This window comes from Eublepharis macularius, chromosome 10 (genome assembly GCF_028583425.1).
Source record: "Eublepharis macularius isolate TG4126 chromosome 10, MPM_Emac_v1.0, whole genome shotgun sequence".
NCBI classification, from domain to species: domain Eukaryota; kingdom Metazoa; phylum Chordata; class Lepidosauria; order Squamata; family Eublepharidae; genus Eublepharis; species Eublepharis macularius.
In genome coordinates, this window is record NC_072799.1 from 61,317,188 (window position 1) to 61,337,083 (window position 19,896).

A 19,896-nucleotide genomic window follows, 5' to 3' on the forward strand; every position below is an offset into this window, starting at 1 on the left:
TACCTTTGAGCTGAGCCCAGCAAAGGAGTGGGAATTCTTTTGGGGAGCTACCAATGCCAATTAACTTGCATTGGCTCCATTGAAATATATTACAGCACTGAAAAGTTGCATTGAAAATGTGGGATGGAATTTGAGAATCTTGTTCTGGGGCTGAAATGACTACCCTAAGTGAGCATTGATGGTCTCTAGGACCAGCTAAACTGCTCTGCGGCTGGACTGATGCCTACCAGAGCAGAATGATGGTCCCTGGGACTAGCAAAACTGCTTTTGAGGCTGGAATGATGCTCTGCATGATTCCCTTTGGAATGATGTCTACCAAAGGGAATCATGCAGAGCATCATTCCAGCCCTGGAGTTTAGGTGATCCCATGGACTATCAGTATTCTCTAGAGGTGGTCATTCCAGGTCCAGAGCACTTTAGCTGGTCCCAGAGAATGACACCAGTCATTCCAGCCCCAAAGCACTTTAGCTGGTCCCAGAGAGCGACACCGGTCATTCCAGCCCCAAAGCAGTTTAGCTGGTTGCAGAGACCGTCATTCCAGCCCCAAAGCAAGATTCTGAAATCCACTCCGCGTTTTCATCACAACTTTTTGGTGCTGTAATGTATTTCGAGGGAGCCAATGCAAGGCAATTGGCAGTCCTGGCTCCCATAATATCCAATGGGCCTTCAAGCCTCTCCCATTGTTTTCAATGGGCATTCTTGTCATTCGGTTGGCCCCTCCCCTTTTGTGCTGTCTCCCGCCAGCCGAGCCTGAGTAATGTCCCCGCCCTGAGGCAGAAGGCGAGCGAGGCTGGAGGGGCGGGAACTCGCGGCGGCGGCGGCTCCTCCCCCCTGGCCGCCGTCCTTGCCGGTGTGGCCGGGCGCTCTGCTCCCTCCCTCCCCTTCTCACCATGGTTGCGGCGGCACAAAGCGCCAGCCAGCGCAGGAGGCCGCTCCCGTCGTGAAGCCTCGGCCCGCCCCCCGCCCCGACGCAGCCCCTTCGTGCCTGCCCGCCCGCCTGCCTCCCTGCCAGGCTTTTCCTCCGAGCCCAAACTCGACGAGGTCGCGGCGGCCCCTCTCCCGCCCAGCCGCCCGAGGGGATGCGGCGGCTGAGGGGGGAGGAGGAGGGCAGCAGTCGCGGCGACGACGGCGGAGCCGGGGCTCCTCGCGGCCGCCGACGCCGCCCCAACCCCGGAGCCCGGCGAGAGGCGCTGCTGAAGCCCAGGGGGGGCTCTCCTCTGCCCTCGCCCAAGTGAGGCGCCCCTGCCCGCCTGCCTCGTTGTTCAGCCAGGACTCTTCCCCTCCCCACACACCCCGTCCCTAGCCGCGGCGGTCCGGGCTAGTGACGCCTCGCCTCGGGGCCGGGACTAGGCGCCTGAGTGCGGCCGAAGAAGAGGCGGAGGGGCCGGGACGCCGCCTCCGGCCAGGAGCAGAGAAGGGGCGCGATGGCGTCCTACGTGGATAACAACTTCCGCCAAGCGGTCATGAAGAACCCGGCCGACAGGAGCCCCCAGGTATCCCTCCACGCCAAGGCTGCTTCCGACCGTGCCTCGTTTGCTCTTCGGGGCTTCTGGGAGCCCCTTCGCTGCCCTCCCTCTCCTGTTGCCCGCCTCCCCTCTTCCCCTCTCCCCCCTCTTCGTTGAGGTGCAGTTTATTCTCCTCGGGGGCGAGCCAAGCGTATCGGCTGCCTTATCTGACTACTTTTCTCCCCCCCGCCCCGCCGCCTCCCTCCCCACGCCTTCTGCATTGGGCCCCTTCCTTGGTATGCGCTATTTCCAGTCGTCCACATAGCCCCTAAGATACTTTGACCTCATCTGTTCACATACTTGAGAGGTGAAAAGGGGTTGGGGTAGTGAAAAGAGAGGGTTCTGTTCGTATCCCCCCCTCTATGCCCTTTCATGTGTAGAGTTGCGATGCTAGAGACTGAATACAATGGCTTACTAGATTCATGATTGGAGGGGATAAGAGGATGACTACGGATATTAACTTGTGTGGAATCGTTCATTTTAACTGCATTGCCTGGCTTAAAGTGTGTGTAAAATCACAAACGATCCATTTATTTTATAGTCCTATTTGTGTATGCATGCATCAGCTAATCTACTATTTTCAGACATCTCTAATCCTTTTCTGTTTAGAAGGAAAGCCTCTCATTCATTCACAGTCGACACTAGGCTTCCCTTCCCCCATCTCTGTCAGCAGTGGTAGTCTTAGAGAGTGCTTGCATTTCTTTACACTATGGGAATTAAGTTAATTCTTTAGTGCAGTTTAAACTGAGCTTTCTTCTCAGTACTCGGACAGCTATATGTCAGAATACATGGAGCAGTAGTGTCATTTAAGATCCATGTTCTGTCAGTTTAGTTACAGACTTTACAACTGTAGTTTCTAAGGAGTCATGTAAAATATCTACTCTAATAAGCAAGCCAAGAATAACAGTTTTTAAAATGTTAGGGTACTGTATCCTGCAGATTTGCTGCTGTTAATCAGGTTTGATGATTGTTTAGTATTCTGTTGTAAGGAAACAAGGATTATTGTATCAGTTGGTGTGTTAGCTTGTCAGTGCCAGAAGATAATGGTGCAGTAACTATGCTTGTGGTATTTAAACTGTCCACAGCAAAGTGCTGGCAATAAGATTTATCAGAAACAGAAGATTTAGGTAATACCCGTTTTTGAATATTATATATATTTATTTTTACTGCTTGTAGGTTAGAGCTTTGGTCCCATTTTCCAGTAGAAATAAAGCATAGAAGAAATAGGTTGTTTCATGTCTTGTTCACAGTTTGCTTTTACCATTCTGTGTCTTTGAGGTCTTTCTGGCAAAAAATATTACTCAGAAGTGTAATGAAATCCTTAGACAATGGCATAAGAATTATATTTATATCCACCTGTACACTTCATTTCTGGCCTGTTTTTGTGCAATTTGAGAATTGGCTCAGTGTCTTTGTGCTGGATAATTAGTACATGGCAAATGAGATTTAATGTGGCTGAAGATGCTTAGAGTAATTATTTTTAATATGAGAATCCTTTAAAATTTGTTAAGCTGAGCAAATTCTCTCTACAGTGTAGCAGTAACTGTAGGGGCCCTTACTGTTAATCATATGAAGGTGTGTGTGTGTGTGTGTATTATTGCCACCTTGTCAAGCCTTAGCGCAATAGCAAATGCTTCATGGAGTTAACATTGCTTATTGCTATCAATGCCATCTGTCTCCTTTTCTAAAGAACTGATACTGCCTGTCTACAAAATTATGCATATCTGTTTTTTAATGAGATGTGTTATTTTTAATTGCTATGGTTACTGCTAATCTTGGGCCAGTTTCAGCAAAAAAAGAGAGATTAAATTGTGGGCTGGTGCTATTGGTTGATTTGGAAACTGCGCATCTAGAAGTCTTTGATAAGTTATTTTGTATCTTTTTTAATCTGGTGATTACGCCCTGTGTATGTATGGCAGTGCTAGGAATCAAACCATGTATATTTTCTTGTCCTCTGCTGTTCTTTTAGTGGTGCTAAATTCTTATGTCCTTGCTTGACCCTTTCTTCCATCTGTAGTTATTTCTCAGGTAATAAAGGAACTTAGTTTTATTACCTTGTAAGGATTCTGTTTGTAAAAGTGAAAAAAGGAACTGGGAAAAGCTGGGTTTTAAATCATGTCACTCTGACTTGTTCATTAGAATATGAGAGAGAGAAAAACCAGTTGGTCAGCAGTAAGAAGATTGACTAGTTTTGAGCATCTGCCAGTCATGTGGTGGCCTGTAAGGAATAGACTGTGAGATACAAAATGTGTGTGTTCTGTGCTAAATGAAGAGAGATGCCAACTTACATATCTTAATGCATATTTTAAAGAGGTAAGAAGTGACGCAGTGAAGAAATTCGCTTCAGTGCAGAGATAGGGCCAGCACAAGAAACAGTCTAGAATGCCTGAACACGAGGACTGCATTAGCACTGCAACCGTTAAGCATCTGCACACCTAAAGCCACTGTAGCAACATTCTTGAAAAGGAACTTTTGATGAGTGGGACCACAGCTGGCTCAAAATTTTAGTAAAGTACAATCAGCAGGCAGGAAATGTACTTGGTTAGTAGTAAGGGGAGCATTTTAGACTAGCAGTAAAGTGGTGTGCACATGCTCTCTCTGAGAATAGCATAGATACTTCTTTTTAAAAGGTAACTTGTAGTTTTTGAGGTACTTATATTTTTTCATTTATTGATGGTTCATTAAAGATTTTTTTCTTTAAAGATGGTATTTTTCTTGCCAGTATATTTAATTAAATCTCATGTCAGGTAATATGGTTCTTAGTTAACTTTAATTGTTTTATGAAACATCTATGTCTGGTTATTTCTCAGTGATCTTGCAGAAAAATCTTTTAATAATACTTTATTAGAAATCTTGATACTTTGTTTCTGTGAATAGCGGATACACGAGCAGTCTTTATTTTGGTTAAAGCTAGCTAATATTTTAGTCTTCAGGCTTTCCATATCTGAGAACATGTGTTCTGTATGGGGAATCCTAAAATTACAGTGTTACAAATATAATTTTAGGCCAATATTGTCAAGTGCAAGTATTGTCCTTAAGGTAAAAGTGTGGTATATATTTCCTAGGGAGTGTGTGTTAAAGTGTTTCTAGTTTGGGTAGTGTGTTTTTGTTGTGAGCCTTTTGTGTTCTCCTGTTTCCCTGACCCAACAGCGGTTCTCTCCTCTCTATGGAACCTACTTTAGTCAACTTTATATATAATCCATGAGCCAGGCAAGAGGCCCCAATTGGGCAGTGGCACTGCTGAGTGCCTGTGAGGCCTTTGCCCTGACAGAAGAGAGGCATCAGTGGCTCTAGCCCCCTCTCTTCTCATTGCCCAGCCAGGAATCTCTTTGTACTTTTTAATTAGCCTTCATATTTTACACACAGTTATATTACTGAAGAGTCCAGTAGCACCTTTAAGACTAACCAACTTGACTGTAGCATAAGCTTTCGAGAAGCTCTCTTTCTCTCATGGCCTGTTGCACTGCCTACGTGTTTGTATGTAGCAAAGGGGGAAATCAGGACTTCATTGGGCCTATGGACTCCTGTGCTCAAATACTACATCTGTGGTGGACTGGATTGTGCCCATAGTGTATTGAACAAGCTTGTATCAATAGCAGACTGTCAAGACACTTAAAAAAATACAGCATTGCTAACTGCTAATAATTACGGCTAAATTATCTTAAACTATTTAGGCACCTTTTTGTTACTTAGAAGGTTTTGAAAACTTTTTTGCTGTCATGTTTTTAAACTGAAGCAGGATGTTGATTTCTTCTTCATATGTATTTGCTAGCTTTTATATTAGTGGGAGAAAGTTGATGGAATTATTCGTTAAAACATTCAGTTTTAAGCTAATTCACAGAAACTTGGGTAAATATTACGAAAATCCAGAGTGAGTGCGTATGCCCAGGAAGACATGTATGCCACCTTTAATTAAACATAAATTGTTTATCTTAGTTTGAAGGTTGTTCACAAACTCATTTTTTTAAAAAAAAGATAACTTAATTTCTGTAAAATTAAACTCTCATGTAAAAACCTAACCCTTTGCATGCCTACTCCGGAAATCCCAGTGTTTAGTGAAATTTACTTCCAGGTAAGTATGCATAGGATTTTGCCCTCAGTGACCTAATATGCCAACTCCAAATTCTTTGGTCTGAAGTGTATTTCAAGTGTGCACTTTTTATGGTTTAAATCCAACTACTTAAAAAGAGTGGCTTAGTTAGTGTTCTGAAACTGTGTATTAAAGACTACTATCCTTATCTTCTTGTCTTTGGTAGACTATTCCATTTGCTACCATGTGCACTTCTGAACTAAAATCCAGCCTTTTCTGCACTCTAGTATGTCAGCACCAGTTTCCACCAAAAGAATGAATGTGCGTTGTTAATTAGCAGATTAGCATTGCTTGGTTGGCATATATTCTTTATTACTAAGATGTTTATGATAAACTCAGTCATTCTTATAGCTCTTTAAATATCCTGGTTTTAAAAAAGAATTGCCTGGACTATGTAACAATTGCTGAAGTTTTTAAGGAATATGACATTGTCATGTTGTGCATATTCCCTGTTCCAAATCAGTGACTGATGCAGGCAGGGAACTACCATACACAATAAAGTTTCAGGTGGGTAGCTACATTGGTCTGTAGTAGAAGAGAAAAATTTGGAACTAGTAGCTCCTTAGAGACCAGCTAGATTTCCAGGGTGTGAGCTTTTGAGAGTCAAAGCTCCTTTCTTCAGACTCTTAAAAACTCACACCCTGGAAATTCAGTTGGTCTCTAAGATGCTACTAGATCCAAATCTTGCTCTTCTACTGCAGACCAACATGGCTAATCACTTGAAACTATCTTCATGGCAGGCATCACATTCAGTTGTCTGGATTGGAAATCCATCAACCTTAGGTCTGAAGAAGGGAGCTTTGACTCTTGAAAGTTCACACCCTGGAAATCTAGTTGGTCTCTAAGATGCTGCTGGACCCAAATCTTGCTGTCATACACAATAATGACACTCATGTCACAGGTAAAGAGAGAAAAGTGAAAGTGAGATCTGAGGAGACTGTTTTAGGTTGTTATGCTGTACTGTCTAGTGTATAGCTTTGGCTTTAATAATAAGGATTTTCAAGACCATTTTAAAAATATATGTACAGTGGAGTCCTAAACAGTCACACTCATGGATTTAGAAGGTGTAACTCTGTTGGACAGTTAAAATTCTGGAAGGCAGCAATTACTGTGTAGACTTAAATATGGGAGTCTTTGTTGTTGGAAAACAGACCCAGCCTCTCTGCAGAATTAACAGTGCAATCCTGTGCAGTGTTATTGTGGTCTTTGCTGGTTGAAATCCATGGTCTTAGACTGGAAGAATCCTGCATAGGATTGTGCTGTGAAACTCCTTTCATGCAAGAAACTCTAATTGGCGCAAGTGTTCATGCTGTGAGTAGTTCTCGGGGTTTTAGAACACTGGTCCCTTTGTTTCATCTTTTTCTAACACACCTGCTGACTTCAGCCTTGTCAGTAGGGAAAAAAAGATGAATAATTTCAGTTTGCAGGGGGTGGTTCTTGCATTTTAAGTATACATAAACTTGTGTCATACATGAGTGGCAAAATAAAATAGACTGTTGATAAAGAGTATGAATAACTGACTTGTACTGCACATCATAAATTGTTGCTTGAATTGAGAATAACTTCTTAGCTGTATGGTATTTGATCTGTTTGCAAAATGGAAAGAATGATCATATGTTGTGTGGCAAAAGAGTAATTATTAACTAACTGTGGTACTTTATTGTAGTATTCAATCATACCTAGTAGTTTCAGTTGGTATTTGTGTTCTGTTTTGGGACTTCTGAAATACTACCATACTTTCCCTAGAAGTGTTAACAATAAGAAACTAAAGAAATTATTAACAAATTAGGAGAGAAATGTTACAATGATAGTTGGTAAAATTACTTGGCTAAGTAGGTTAAATGTACAAGCTGGTAGATTAAGATATTTTAAGAACAATATTTAAACATTGCTCCTGTGTTCAGTTGCCTGAAGAACCAGTGAAACATTTAACATTCATTCTGGCTTTGTCTTGCTTGTTATTACTATTGGAATATTAAGTTTCAGATATATAGAGAGAAATTGAGGTCAAAGAGGCCAATACTATGTTGTTTTCTCTTATGAATTGCTGCCAAAGTACTTTTTTTCAAAGAAGTTTTTGTGAACTTCTGTTACTTCCTTTTTTTGCAAATGAATACAATATAAAAACCTCATTCATCCTAATCCACAGCATTTTCCAAGTGCTAATGACAACTGAATGGCAAAGAGAAGGCAGTAAAGAGGAAGATCAATGAACTAAAGCAGTGGTTCTCAGCTTGTGGTATGTGTACCACCAGTGGGACACACAAGTAGTCCAAGTGAGACTCATAATTTTCATAAGAATTACTAAGAATTCACTCCGTCAGTCGACATGGCTACCTGCAAATGTGCATGTGGTCTCTTGCCAACCTTGCCTGCCACTGTATTATCTGTGATCTTTTAGCATTCTAATAGTAACTTTTACACTCAGTGTTTCTCCTAAACCCCCATACCCCTTGACCACTAATGCGTCTTTCTGACACCTCCCACCCACCCTACTTGCAAGGGATGATCCATTAAAGCCATAGCAATACAATCTGCTCCCTTGAAACTTGCTTTAAATGATAAATATAATAATGGAATATCTGTAATAAAATGTCTTCCTTGGAAAAAGTGGCTTTTTGCTACTGTCATAGTGTGACTTTGATAGAATGATTGGTGAGATGTAATATACAAAAGTTTGAGAACTGATGAGTTAAAGGAAACACATGAGCTTCAGCGACTCACACCTGGAAGACTCAGAGGAAGAGCTGAGGACCAGAAGGATCAGGAAGGGCCTGGACCAGCTGGCCTCATGCCAGCAGTGTCACAGGCCACTCGGCCAGAGCCTGCAAGTGAGACATCACCTGACTGACCATGCTCCAGCAGCACTAAAGATCACCCTGCCAGAGCCTGCAAGTGGGTCCTTGCCACCTGCCTCAGAAATCACCACTAGGACCCTTCCAGGCCAGATACAAACCTGGGGGCAAAGTACCTCAGGATCCCCTCCCACGCTGCAGGAATGCTGGTGGTGAAAGGCCCAGGCAGAGGTGGCCCAAAGGAGGAAAGTGTGAGGCTGGCAGAGCATCACTTCTCTACAGATTCAGAATGAACACTGATAGAATGCTTCCTTACAAGATCCTGGCCAGAGCACTATGTAGCCTCCTGAGTTCCAACACCTGACAGCAAATGCAGTTGAGTCACATCACCCCTCAGCTTATTTATGCTGATGCTTGAAAGAGCTGCATAGCTTTCTGTCAGCCAATGCTCCCAAACCTTGCCAACCTAGCCAGCGGCCTTACTGTAGAGGAGTCCAGACCAGGTGAGCCCCCAGAGTGCAGGACATCAGCACTAATACTTCTGCTAGATAAATGTTTTAGGCAAGTTGTCCTAGACTTTCCTAAATTAGAACATGAAGCTGGTTATCTCATGAACTAGTGAAATGCTCAGTACCTCTTATTGTTCTGATAAACTTTCTTACATTTTGACCCAGACACAGGGACATATAATATGTTTCCTGTTTAATTGTGGCTGGGAAGGAGCTGAGCTGCGGTAGTCAGAAAAGACGCCTGCACTTTCCATCAAAACTTTCGAGAACCTGACTTGTGTCCACCTCGTGTCAGGCATCACTTGTAGCTTGACTTTCAGAGTCCTACTGAAGTTTAAACTAGAGGTGTGCCATCCACCCAAAAACCTGGGTTATTCAGATTCAGGTTTCTCAAAAAATCCAGGATCCTGAAAATCCAGGCAAGATTCTCTAAACCAGTTTGGCAAGATTAGAGAATCCCAAATTTATTCAGCCATTATTCCTTGTGGGGAAAACTACCTGGGGCCTGGGAGACATTTTTCAAACAAACTTCTCCAAATTTGTAGGAAATCTATTCCTGATTGTCCTCTAAAGACCCCGCAAGTTTCAGAAAGATTAAACCCTGATGTCCAGTCTGTGGCCCCCTGAATAGGGTGTGTCCCACCACTTTCCATTGTTTCCTTTGGGAAAATTTCCAAGCCAACTCTCAGGGGCAAGGCTGCCACAGGCCACAGTCACACTCCCAAATGCAAGAGGAAGCCCAACAGAACCAAATTGATGCAAGGGGACCAACATCTAGCCAGAGAATCATGTCAAAACAGAGAATTCCACCCAAATCAAACTGAGGTAAGAGGAACCAAAGTGAATCAAGGGGACCAGCATCAAACCAGAGAATCATGTCAAAACAGAGAATTCCACCCAACATTGTTGCAGTGTAGCCCAACTGAACCAGTGTCACTCACAGAACTCAGGCAGAACAATTAGCAAATAAATGGACAGAAACAGTCTAGAACACTGATACCAAAGGTCAAACAAACAGTCTGGAAAAAGCCAAAGCACTCCCCCTCCCATCAGCAAAAGCAGTTTTTGAAAATTTAACTGTAAGACAAAACTTGTCCCTCCCCCTCCCCTACCCCTTCCAGACACCAGGCTAAGCCCCTCCCCCCAAAGACAGGAAAACCCAGTGAATCTACGATTTTCAAACCAGCACTTCCAGTAGGCAGTGCAGGTCTCTTAGCAGTAGGCAAGCAGAAAATCTACTGGTAAATCCCTTTCCCAAAGACAAAGAGAAGAGAGCGGTCGAGGCAAGAGAATCAGCAGCAGTCTCTTTCCAAGACCAGACCACACAAAATGGAGGCTGCTCTGAGTCAAGCCTGCTCTTTTTAACTCCCTTGCAGGCATTTTGAAAAAGGATGTCCCCTTCTCAGCGAATCCCACCGGCCAGCCAGGGAGAGCTCCTGCATGGATTGGCAACTCACTCTCCCCCCCACCCCCACCCCGCTTTACTTCTGCCTCCCTCTTCCCCTTCCCTTTTTGGTTTTAAATATATATATATATATATAGGAGACAGGGAAACAGCCATCCAGGGGCTGAAGCCACAGTTTCTAGTTTAGCCCAGATTTATCTGAGGTCCTTGATCTGGGTTCTTGGATTGGATCTATGAAAATTGGATTTAGATGGATCCGCATAAATCTGACTTTTTTGATGGTTCCTGGATCCAAATTGTACATCTGGATTGCACTGTACGTGACTTCGCAGGCTTCTCTTTAGAGATTTATGTGATGAATGAACATAGTATTCTAACTTGAATAAAATAATTTAAATATGTTCCACAGCCTCATGATGTGCATTTTCTGGGGTAGCTTCGGATACTGCTGGAAGTAACACCCGGTTGACGAGCAAGTGAATTTTGTGTTGGGCTGGTGATGCTTTTCTTTATATATCTAAAGGGGAATTTGTATAGGGGGCATTTGTATAACGTAGTTGGTCATTATGGCATTGTCTTCTCCACTGTGTTCTCCGTGGGAATAGCTATTTGAAGAGTTAGAATTTTGGCGCGGATGAAAAAAAAAAACGCTTCTACCCAATGTTAGTGCCAGTAGTTACAGTGTGAGGTAAAATTGACAGAGACAGTATTGTGTTTTAATTATTAAAAATGAAACTTATGAAATATAACAAACTGAACAAATCTTAAATTATAAAGAGATTTAAACTGTTAAAACCAAATTTGCTGAGTAAAATGTTTTCCTGGATTTTTTACTGATTACAAAGTACCCTGCTACTAATTAGTAGCAACAGTTGATTTTAATTCCAGGATATGTGGACTATATGAATAATCTGATCCCTGTGCTGTCCCTAACCCATTCTCCTGTTAAGACGAACCCCTCCCCAAACACTTCTCTACCTCTCGTGACTTCCATCCACCCCCCACTATCAAAACCCAACTCCCAATGGACAGTTCTTAACTCCCAGCTTCCCGGCACTCTGTTACTGTTTCACAGCACCACTCACTGGCTTCTGTGTTACCATGTCATGGCTCTCTCTCAAGCACATACTCTGCTCATGTTTCCCTTTCACGTTTCCTTTTGCACATTACAAAGAAGTTTGGCTGACAGTGCTTCCTGCAGGACTTTTTCTTACCCTTTCTTGTTATCCGTGCCCTCCTCTATCAACTGCTCTTGCTGTAGGTCTCATGCTACCTTCCAGCCTAGTAATCCTTACAGATTTTATTGCTGTCACCACTTTCTGCTATCTCCCGTGTTCCATTTGACTTGTTATGTGTCAAGTGTATGAGTGGGAAAATTTTAATTGTCCATCAGAATTCAGCAGCACAAATCAGAAATGCAGATTTACTCAACATATGGGTCATAATGCTTAGAACGACCTTCCAGAGCTGGCAGTGAGCACAAGTATAACAACAACAACAACTATGCTTATATACCACTGTTCTAGACATATTAGTGACCTGCTCAGAGCGGTGAACAAAGTAAACGTTGTTATTATCTCCACAATATGGCTGAGGAGCTGGGGTTGAGAGGAGTAGCTTGCCCAAGGCCACTTGCTGAGCTTGTGACAGTAGTGGAATTTGAACCAGCAGAGTGCTGATCTGCAACTCAACCACTTAACCACCGTGCTTCAGCAGCTCTACAGTATACCAGAGCATGCTTCCAGAGGTTTTTGGTTTTTAAAGCTGAGGAAAAAGACTTTGGTTGTGTCTATATATTAGTTCTTCCCCTCCCCACTTCCTTACATAGGGAAGCACAAGATGTTGTTACAATAACTGAATTTTATGCATTCCTCTCTCAATCCTTCTTTTATACCTCCATCTCACATGTTATTTGTGATCTTTGTATCTATCTACAGAATCCTTGAATTCTCCTAGAGAATAAAAAAAAGAGCATCAGAAAATAAAGTCAATATGAATGGAATGTGTGTAGAAATATGCATATGTTGCAAATAGTCTAAATGATTTGGGTGAAATCTAATCCACTGTGAGTGCGGCACTCACGTGTGGAAGATTTCCAACGGCTCCAGAAGAGCCTTGTCATTTCTTTTTACTGCTACTATCCCCCCCCTCCAATGTGTGAACATGTGAGTATAGCCAGAGAAAGGACTGTAATGGTGATACGAAGGCTTGTGTGTGACTCATTTTCATGTCTGAATGAGATATTTGAGCTCCAAATTAACCAGAACCATGTCCTTTGTTAGTAAGCACCAGCAGAACTCTAGGAATCTGGCTTTTCTCTGGGTTATGCTGCTGGCTCCAGATGGGTATCACTAGATGTCTTCTCTTGCCTAATAATCAGAGTACACAATGTTGATTGTAGTATTTCTGAATGATATACCTCTGTTTATTAGACGAGGTTTTTATTGATCTCTATCCGTGCCATGATGTCATTACAGTGGGTGATATGGCAAATTAGAATGGCAGTTCTGTAGCTCAAAGTGCATAACAGGGCAGTGTGGCATTAGTGATTTTGCAGCTAGTATGTGACATAGGGTAGCTTCAGGTTAGAGATTCTCTGTAATGAAGTATTTTTCATAGATAGACTGTTGAATTCCAAGGACATTTTGATGACAGTAAAATAGTGGCTTAGTTGGTTTGAATTTGCTGTGTTTCACTCACAGACCATAAATTGCTGTATGGATCCTGTTGATAATTTCTGCTAACTGAGGTTGGAAGGGGACCCCTGCCTCCCCTCCACTTGCTGCAGCCCATTGATCTTTCCAAAATGCTATTTCTGGGGGTCAGAGAGGGAGAGTCAGCAAAAATTGTTCCTCATTCTAAGTGATTGGCAGGCTCCAGTCCACTCTGAGACATACGTTGTAACTACCTCAGCTGAGGTATCCTTGTAGTGTTACTACTGTCTAGGGTTGGAAGAAATACAGGTAGATGCTCTCTTGTGTTCCTAGAAATATGGAATTCATTTTCATCTCTGTTGAAGATGTTAGTAAAAATGTAACTTTTCTATTTATCTCTCCTTTCACCCTGTAATGTCATATTGGAAAAAGTACCCTTATTCACTTTTGTAGAACTTCATTCAAATTATACTTAAAAGATTATGTGAGATCATAATTGTAGCGGAAAGGAACAGTGGCTAGGCTGCTATGGTATGGTATGGTCTTGGCTATAGCTCTGACTTGTTGTTCCCATCATTGCATACTCTAGTTTCTTCTTAAAAGAGCCCTAAATGGCTTTCAAGGTGTGTATTCAGTAGGGGTATGCACCAAAAAAAAAAGGGGGGGGGTTTCCAGCTTCGGATTTACTGAAGTGGGAAAAATCTTTGGGAAACCTGCTTCGGCTTCGGGTATTTATACCGCTTCGAGATTATTAGGTAAGATTCGGTCATTGTTTCCAATGGGAAACGCCATTCCTGGCTATCCGGGAGCCTGGGGGCCATTTTCTTACCTAACAATGCCAAAGTTGCTGGGGACCTTCTCCTAACTCTCCTCTCACAACCACCCAAGTTTTAGGAAGATTGGACTTCGGTGGGGCATGTTATGGCTCCCCAAAGAAGGTGCCCCTATCCACCTCCCCTCAAAGAGGAAAAAAATCCTGCAAGTCTAGTGTCTTTCCTACCAGTCTCCAGGTACAGGTTCAGAAGTCAGCACAGCAAGTCCAGCAGTAAGACCCAGGCAGGTCAGCCAAGTCACAGCCCAGACCACAGAGACAGAGGCAAGCCAGCAGGAAGCAGGCACTAGTCTCATGTCTCCAGGCCAGGGCAAAATGGAGGCTGGCTAAAAGGCAAGCCTCCAATTTAAATCCCTGCAACATTTCCAAAAAGGCACTCTCCTTCCAGAGAGAATCCCCAGGGAAGGAGAGCTGCTGCAGGGATTAGACACTCTCTGAGTCCCCCCTCCCTTTCCTGGTCCCCTTCCCTCCTCCCCCTTCTGCCCCTCACCCACCCACCCCTTCCTCCCATTGGGTGAAAAAGAAGCGAACGTACAGAAAGCACTTTCTTCCTGCAAGTTTGCGGGAACAGTCAGCAAGAGAAAGATTGCTGCTGTTCCACCTGAAACTTACTGAAGCATTTCAAAGTGCTTTGGTAAGCTTTGCTTTGGCATTTCCGAATCACTTCAGCAATGCTGCTGATTCAGAAATGCCAAATGTTTCCAGATCAGGCCCAATTTGGGTCAGAAACCAGAATCCTGAACCTGAAGTACACATCCCTAGTATTCAACTTCTGCTTCAGGTTTCTGGTACAGGTATAGGTTTCCTATTAGCACAACTTTATTTCATTTGTACAACAGGATTTGTAAAAATTAATTTTAACTGCAGTTATCTTTAGGGCAGTTGGGTGGGCTGAACCATTCCAAAATTGTTTCCAGTTGTTGTATTGAACTGTTGGTGTTAAAACAAAGGAAAAAATCCTTCATGCCCCCATTATTACTGATTTTATTTGATAACTTTTCTATACTTCTTCAGTGTTCTTAGTTAGCTGGTAACTAAATTTGAGGAGCTATTAGTACTACTTAAAGTCTTTTGAGGTTTTCCAACTATATAATGCTTATTTTTTTTAAAAAAAAAACACCTGTAAAAATCATTGTGCTATAAGCGTAACTTTGGTGTACACATCCAAGGCTTATTTTTCCTTATTTAGCTAGTGCTGACCCTGTGCTGTATTTCAATAACTGGTTACCTCATCTGTTAAATATGACAGGGAGAGGGAGACTGAAATGCATACTACTTCAGGTGTGCATGTTGCTCATTAGTGATTGACATCCAAAGAATTTGCTTGCTGTTGTAAGAGGAAAGAAATGTAAGGCATGGTTTCATTTTTAGTCTGAACCACATACTTCCTAAAGTTTTTGGTTTTCTCCTCAGTGGGAACCCAAACTAGTGAGCAAATACAGGGGGGAAAACAAGAAAGGGACATGGGGTGTGTGAGCCAGGATTTGTGATCTGGCTTTATAGCTGGATTTATGCCAGTTCAGCTTAATCTGGCTATACTGGATCACGTAAGAGAATCCCAGATTGGATCCAGATGACAAAACTCTGCTGGGCCAGATTATTTGGCTGCAGGCAGCCGCAGTAGAGGTGAACCAGCAGAGAGCTGTGAGGCTGGCGGGGGACAGGAGGTAGTAGGTGGATTCCCATTGCACATCACTTGAACTCCAAAAGAGTCCTTCAAGCTGCCTTGCTTCATTTTGGGTCAGAAAGGACACTCTACTTTTACATTGAGCAGTTATCTAGTTGGAAATGGGGGGGGGGGGTTCTCTGGTTGGATATTGGTTCTCCTTCACTTTGGTTCTGTTGTGCTTTGTTGGTTCAGCTTGGATGGGACCATCCCCCACTCACTGGATAGTTTCCCCCATTATTCCTTATAGGGAATAATGGCCAGATAAATTTCGGATTCTCTAACTGGAGTAGAGAATCTGACCCAAATGTCAGGGATACTGAATTCTTTTGGTATCCCTGAAACTAGGGGTTTTTTTTCAGTGGGAATGTGGTGGAATGGAGTTCTGCCACCTCTTGAAAATACTTGGCAATAGTGCATGAAAATCATTATTTCAAAGAATTTGGAATTCTTCCAAATTTCCCTCTTGAGAGTTCCATCACCTCTTTTCCCAGAAAAAAACCTGCCTGAAACTCAGATCCAGATCACTTAGATTTTTTTGTACACATCTCTGCTTCTGAGTAGGAATGCACACTTAAAATTGTATTTTTCAGATTTCTGAAACAGTTTCCACACCAGTATTCTGGCTTATTTGAGTCCCCAATACCATTTTGGAATTCAAAGGGTTTTTTCGTGACGGGGGGGGGAATTCTGAAATTTATTTAGTCCTTTGTTCTCTCTTGGAGGGGGGACTCTTTCTGAGAGCCTGCAGTGGTAGTTTTTTTGATATCAAAATTTCAGGTAACATAGTTTGCCTGTCCACTAAAGACCTGTTAAGTTTCAAGTGAACTTGGTGAAGGGGCCAAGTCTGTTGGCCAAGTCTGTTGGCCCCTGTACAAAGTGCCCTCAGCCATTCTACTTGTATCCATTGTTTCTTTTTGGGAAGTGGAAATTCCTTGCCAGTAGCTAAACATACAAAAGCAACACTGTCCAAAAGCCCCCAAATGCAAACAAAACCAAGAGGCCCCACGGAACCAATGTCAAGAGAAGCCCAGCAGAGCCACAAAGCAGTGTGGCAAGCCCAACAGAACCAATGTCTTATTTCAGACAATTCCGGTTTTGACATCTGAGGCACCATCTAAACAATGGCAGAAGGATATATTGAGATTTATATGGTAAGGGAAAAAAGGGTTAAATTTAAGGTTCTGCAGGATGTAAAGGAAAGAGGAGATTTGAGATTATATTTTGCTGGTGTTTGGTTTGGATGAAGGAGTGAATTTTGTTAGAAAACAGAAGATTATTGGACCTCGAAGAGCATGACTTAAAATTTGGGTAGCATGGATACTTAAGGTACAATAAGGGTAAGGCTAATGCAGAACTTAATAATCATTACATTAGACATGCTATTTTGAGAATATGGTATAAACAAACTTAGATTTTGTTTGAAAATACCTCTGTGACTATCATTGTAAGAAGCTCATTTTAGAAAAGAAATGATGAGTCTAGTCAAATGGTTAACACATCGTGATTTGTTAGAATTTTCTCAAGATTAAGTTAAAATTAAATCAAAAGAGGATTTAGTAGCAGAAGGATGTGTTTGTCAGTAGTTTCCTTTTATGCCAATTTTGGAAAGATTTAAGTTAGGCAAGAGGCACTATCATTTTGAACAATGTAACTAACACTTAATTGGAAACTGCCTTTTGTACTAGTGATTAACATGTTATCTCTAAAATGTATAAACTTTTGTTGATGTTTGAGACAGAAGAAGAGCAAGTAAAAGAATGTATGGTTAAATGGGGAAAAATGTGGACATGACATATTAATGGAACAACGAGAAAATATGTGGTTAAAAAGGTTGGAATTTACATTCAGCTCTAGAATCAAGGAGAACTTTTGCAAGGTGATGTATCATGGGTGCATGACTCTGGAACAACTAGCTAGAATGTATAAGAGTACATTGAATGTATGTTGGAAATGTGCTAAACTAGAAGGGTCTTTTTATCAAATGTAGTGGACATGTAGAAAGAAATAACTTTCTGGTCACAGATACAATCATTAGTTCAGAAGATTTTGAAAATTAAAGATTTTGAAGCCACAGACTTTCCTGTTGGGAATGATGCATAGTCAGTTGGAAAGAAGTTTAGGAACTTATTTCCTGCCCAGCTTAAGATAGGGACATTCAGGCGCTTCATTCAGACTAAGAGCCAGACGACAAGAAATCTTTGGCTCACATCCAAGGGCTTGATAGTTCTGGGTATGGCCAGGCTGTTAGTACCTCTGTGGAGAGAAAACAAACTCATCGAGATTTTGTACAGCTGTGGCTAACTAACAAGATCTTCCCCAGTTCCTCCTCTTCTATTTTTATGGGGGGAAAGCTACATTTCTGTTCATTCCTCACACTTTGTACGGAGCAAGGAATTTTTTTTAGTGTCACCAGAACATTTTTATTTCTTCTGCTACTTGTTAGTATGTGAATGGTTTGCTCCCAGTAGCTAATTTCATGGGAAGGAAAATGTAGTTCACCGAGTGTGAAATTATTTTTTACATGACTAGTGTTTTAAATCTGCAGTTCATGTGAATTTATACTGTGTACATAGTTTATGTTCAGTAGTACTGGAGATCTTCTTAGGAGGGAGGAAGGTGTTGAACAGTATTTGTAGAGTAAAGACAAATTATGGTATTTGCCTGCTTATGTAACTTGGCACCAGTGCAAACATTTTTTTCAGGGACCTGAAGAAATATTTGACCTATGTGTAAGCCCTCTGCCAAATCTATTCTCAGTTAAAATTCCAAAGGAAGACAACAATCGTTTTAAAAAAGAGATTTAAATAGCACTGCACGGATGTGGCTTGTATTGTTCAGAAACACTGCTCTTAGTAAAAGTCTCAAAGCACTTTGTATCTTGCTTTATTCTTTCACATTTTTTTCCTGTCCCATTTTCTCCAGTATGTAAAATTAGCCAGCTGTGGGAAGATTTCTAAAAAGTTAATGTCAACTACAAGCACTTGAAACAAAACCTTCAAATTTTAAAGTGCAAGTTAACCATAGTTATGCAGTGGACTTTCATAGGAGAATGCCGGTGAGAGGCTCCTCTCAAGCCTGTGCAGGCTCTTGGCCTTCCGCTGTCATTGTTGCCCATTGCAGGCTTTCCTCAGACCTCACACATGGAAGCAAAAGGGGAGTTTGGGTTCTGTCACTTGTAATGCTCTCCTTCATTCCCAGAGGGCGGTCCTTGGCCCCAGGACCTGCACCCTTGTTTTTCCTCCCTGGCCTGGTTTGGAAAGCCTCCCCATCACCTGATGGTTTTGCCTCTGAAGGCCCCACCTCCAGGGTGTGCCCCAACACCTGGGCTAAGGGAGCACCACCCTCCCTAGCCTTGCATGCCATCCTGCCTGCCCTCCTTTGGGCTGTTATTGGCTGGTGACGAAGTTGGCTTGAGTCCCCATCTTCAGCCCTGAGCGGGCAGCTGGGCTGCCCCCAGCCATGGCTAAGGCTTGGGGACAGAGTTGCTGCTTGGACTGTATGCATCGTAGGGGCTGGGAGCATCCCTGTGTCCTGACCAGGCCCGACCCGGCTGGATGCTGGGTGATGATGTTGCTCTGGAGTGCCCAGCTGCTTGGCGCCTCTGCGGGCAACTCTAGAGCTTGGCATCTGATCACTGCTTCCCAGGGTGTCAAGGTCCTCCTGCCTCCATCCCAGGAGGTGAGTAGCGGTCCCCAGTTGTCCTTGGAGCCCATCTCCATGGGCCATGGGGGAAGGTCAGGCGAGATGGGCCTGTTGGCTGACCTGGCCTTCAACAGCCATCTTTGAATGTGGGGAAATATAAGTATCATTGTTCTAGATGATTCATAATTAATTTGATGTTCTTTATTTTGGCATGACACAGAATGAGAAAGGGGGAATCCTAGAATGTCCCTAGAATAGCACTGGTGGATCCGAATATGCTATGGCAGTAACTGTAGAAGTAACTAGTTTCAGAAATTGACTTGTACTTACATGCACGCTACTTGATTGACTTTCAACCAAATGATTGCTATCTTCACTGACTGAAAGAGGTGGGATCTTATTATATGAAATTGTTATATGTAGTAATCATTAATGTATTCTAGTAATGTTGCATGTACAGGCAAAAAAACATTACATGAACAGGCATGTGCTGAGATGCAGTGGATATTGTGGAGTTTACATGATTGAGCTGTAGTGGCAGAACATTGAATTAGGATTGTTTCAAAAGTATTTGCTTTTAAAAGCTGAAAACTAAGTGCAAGGAAAAATCTATTGAAACGGAATTTTGCAGTCAAGTGAATTAATTGAAATAGTTGTATGTGAAGGAATTAACAAGTGAGTGGAGGAAAATGTACCTGATTTGAAATGGGTTGTACATTCAGTATATTCATTGCTAGACATGAAGGAGAGGCGTGCAAAAAAAACGAAGTAGTCTGAGCTTAAATGACAATAAAC

General features: G+C 42.5%; 1 protein-coding gene across 3 annotated transcripts in view; it reads left to right on the forward strand.

The window, feature by feature from the left end:
• Positions 1–1,032: 1,032 nt before the first annotated feature.
• Positions 1,033–19,896, forward strand: part of RAPGEF2 (Rap guanine nucleotide exchange factor 2) — a 244,697-nt gene continuing 225,833 nt past the window's right edge. For all 3 annotated transcript variants that reach the window (XM_054989494.1, XM_054989497.1, XM_054989495.1), the window contains exon 1: positions 1,033–1,493. In XM_054989494.1, the coding sequence (XP_054845469.1) occupies positions 1,425–1,493 (69 nt within the window). In that variant the 5' untranslated portion in view covers positions 1,033–1,424. The remainder of the gene's footprint in view (positions 1,494–19,896) is intronic.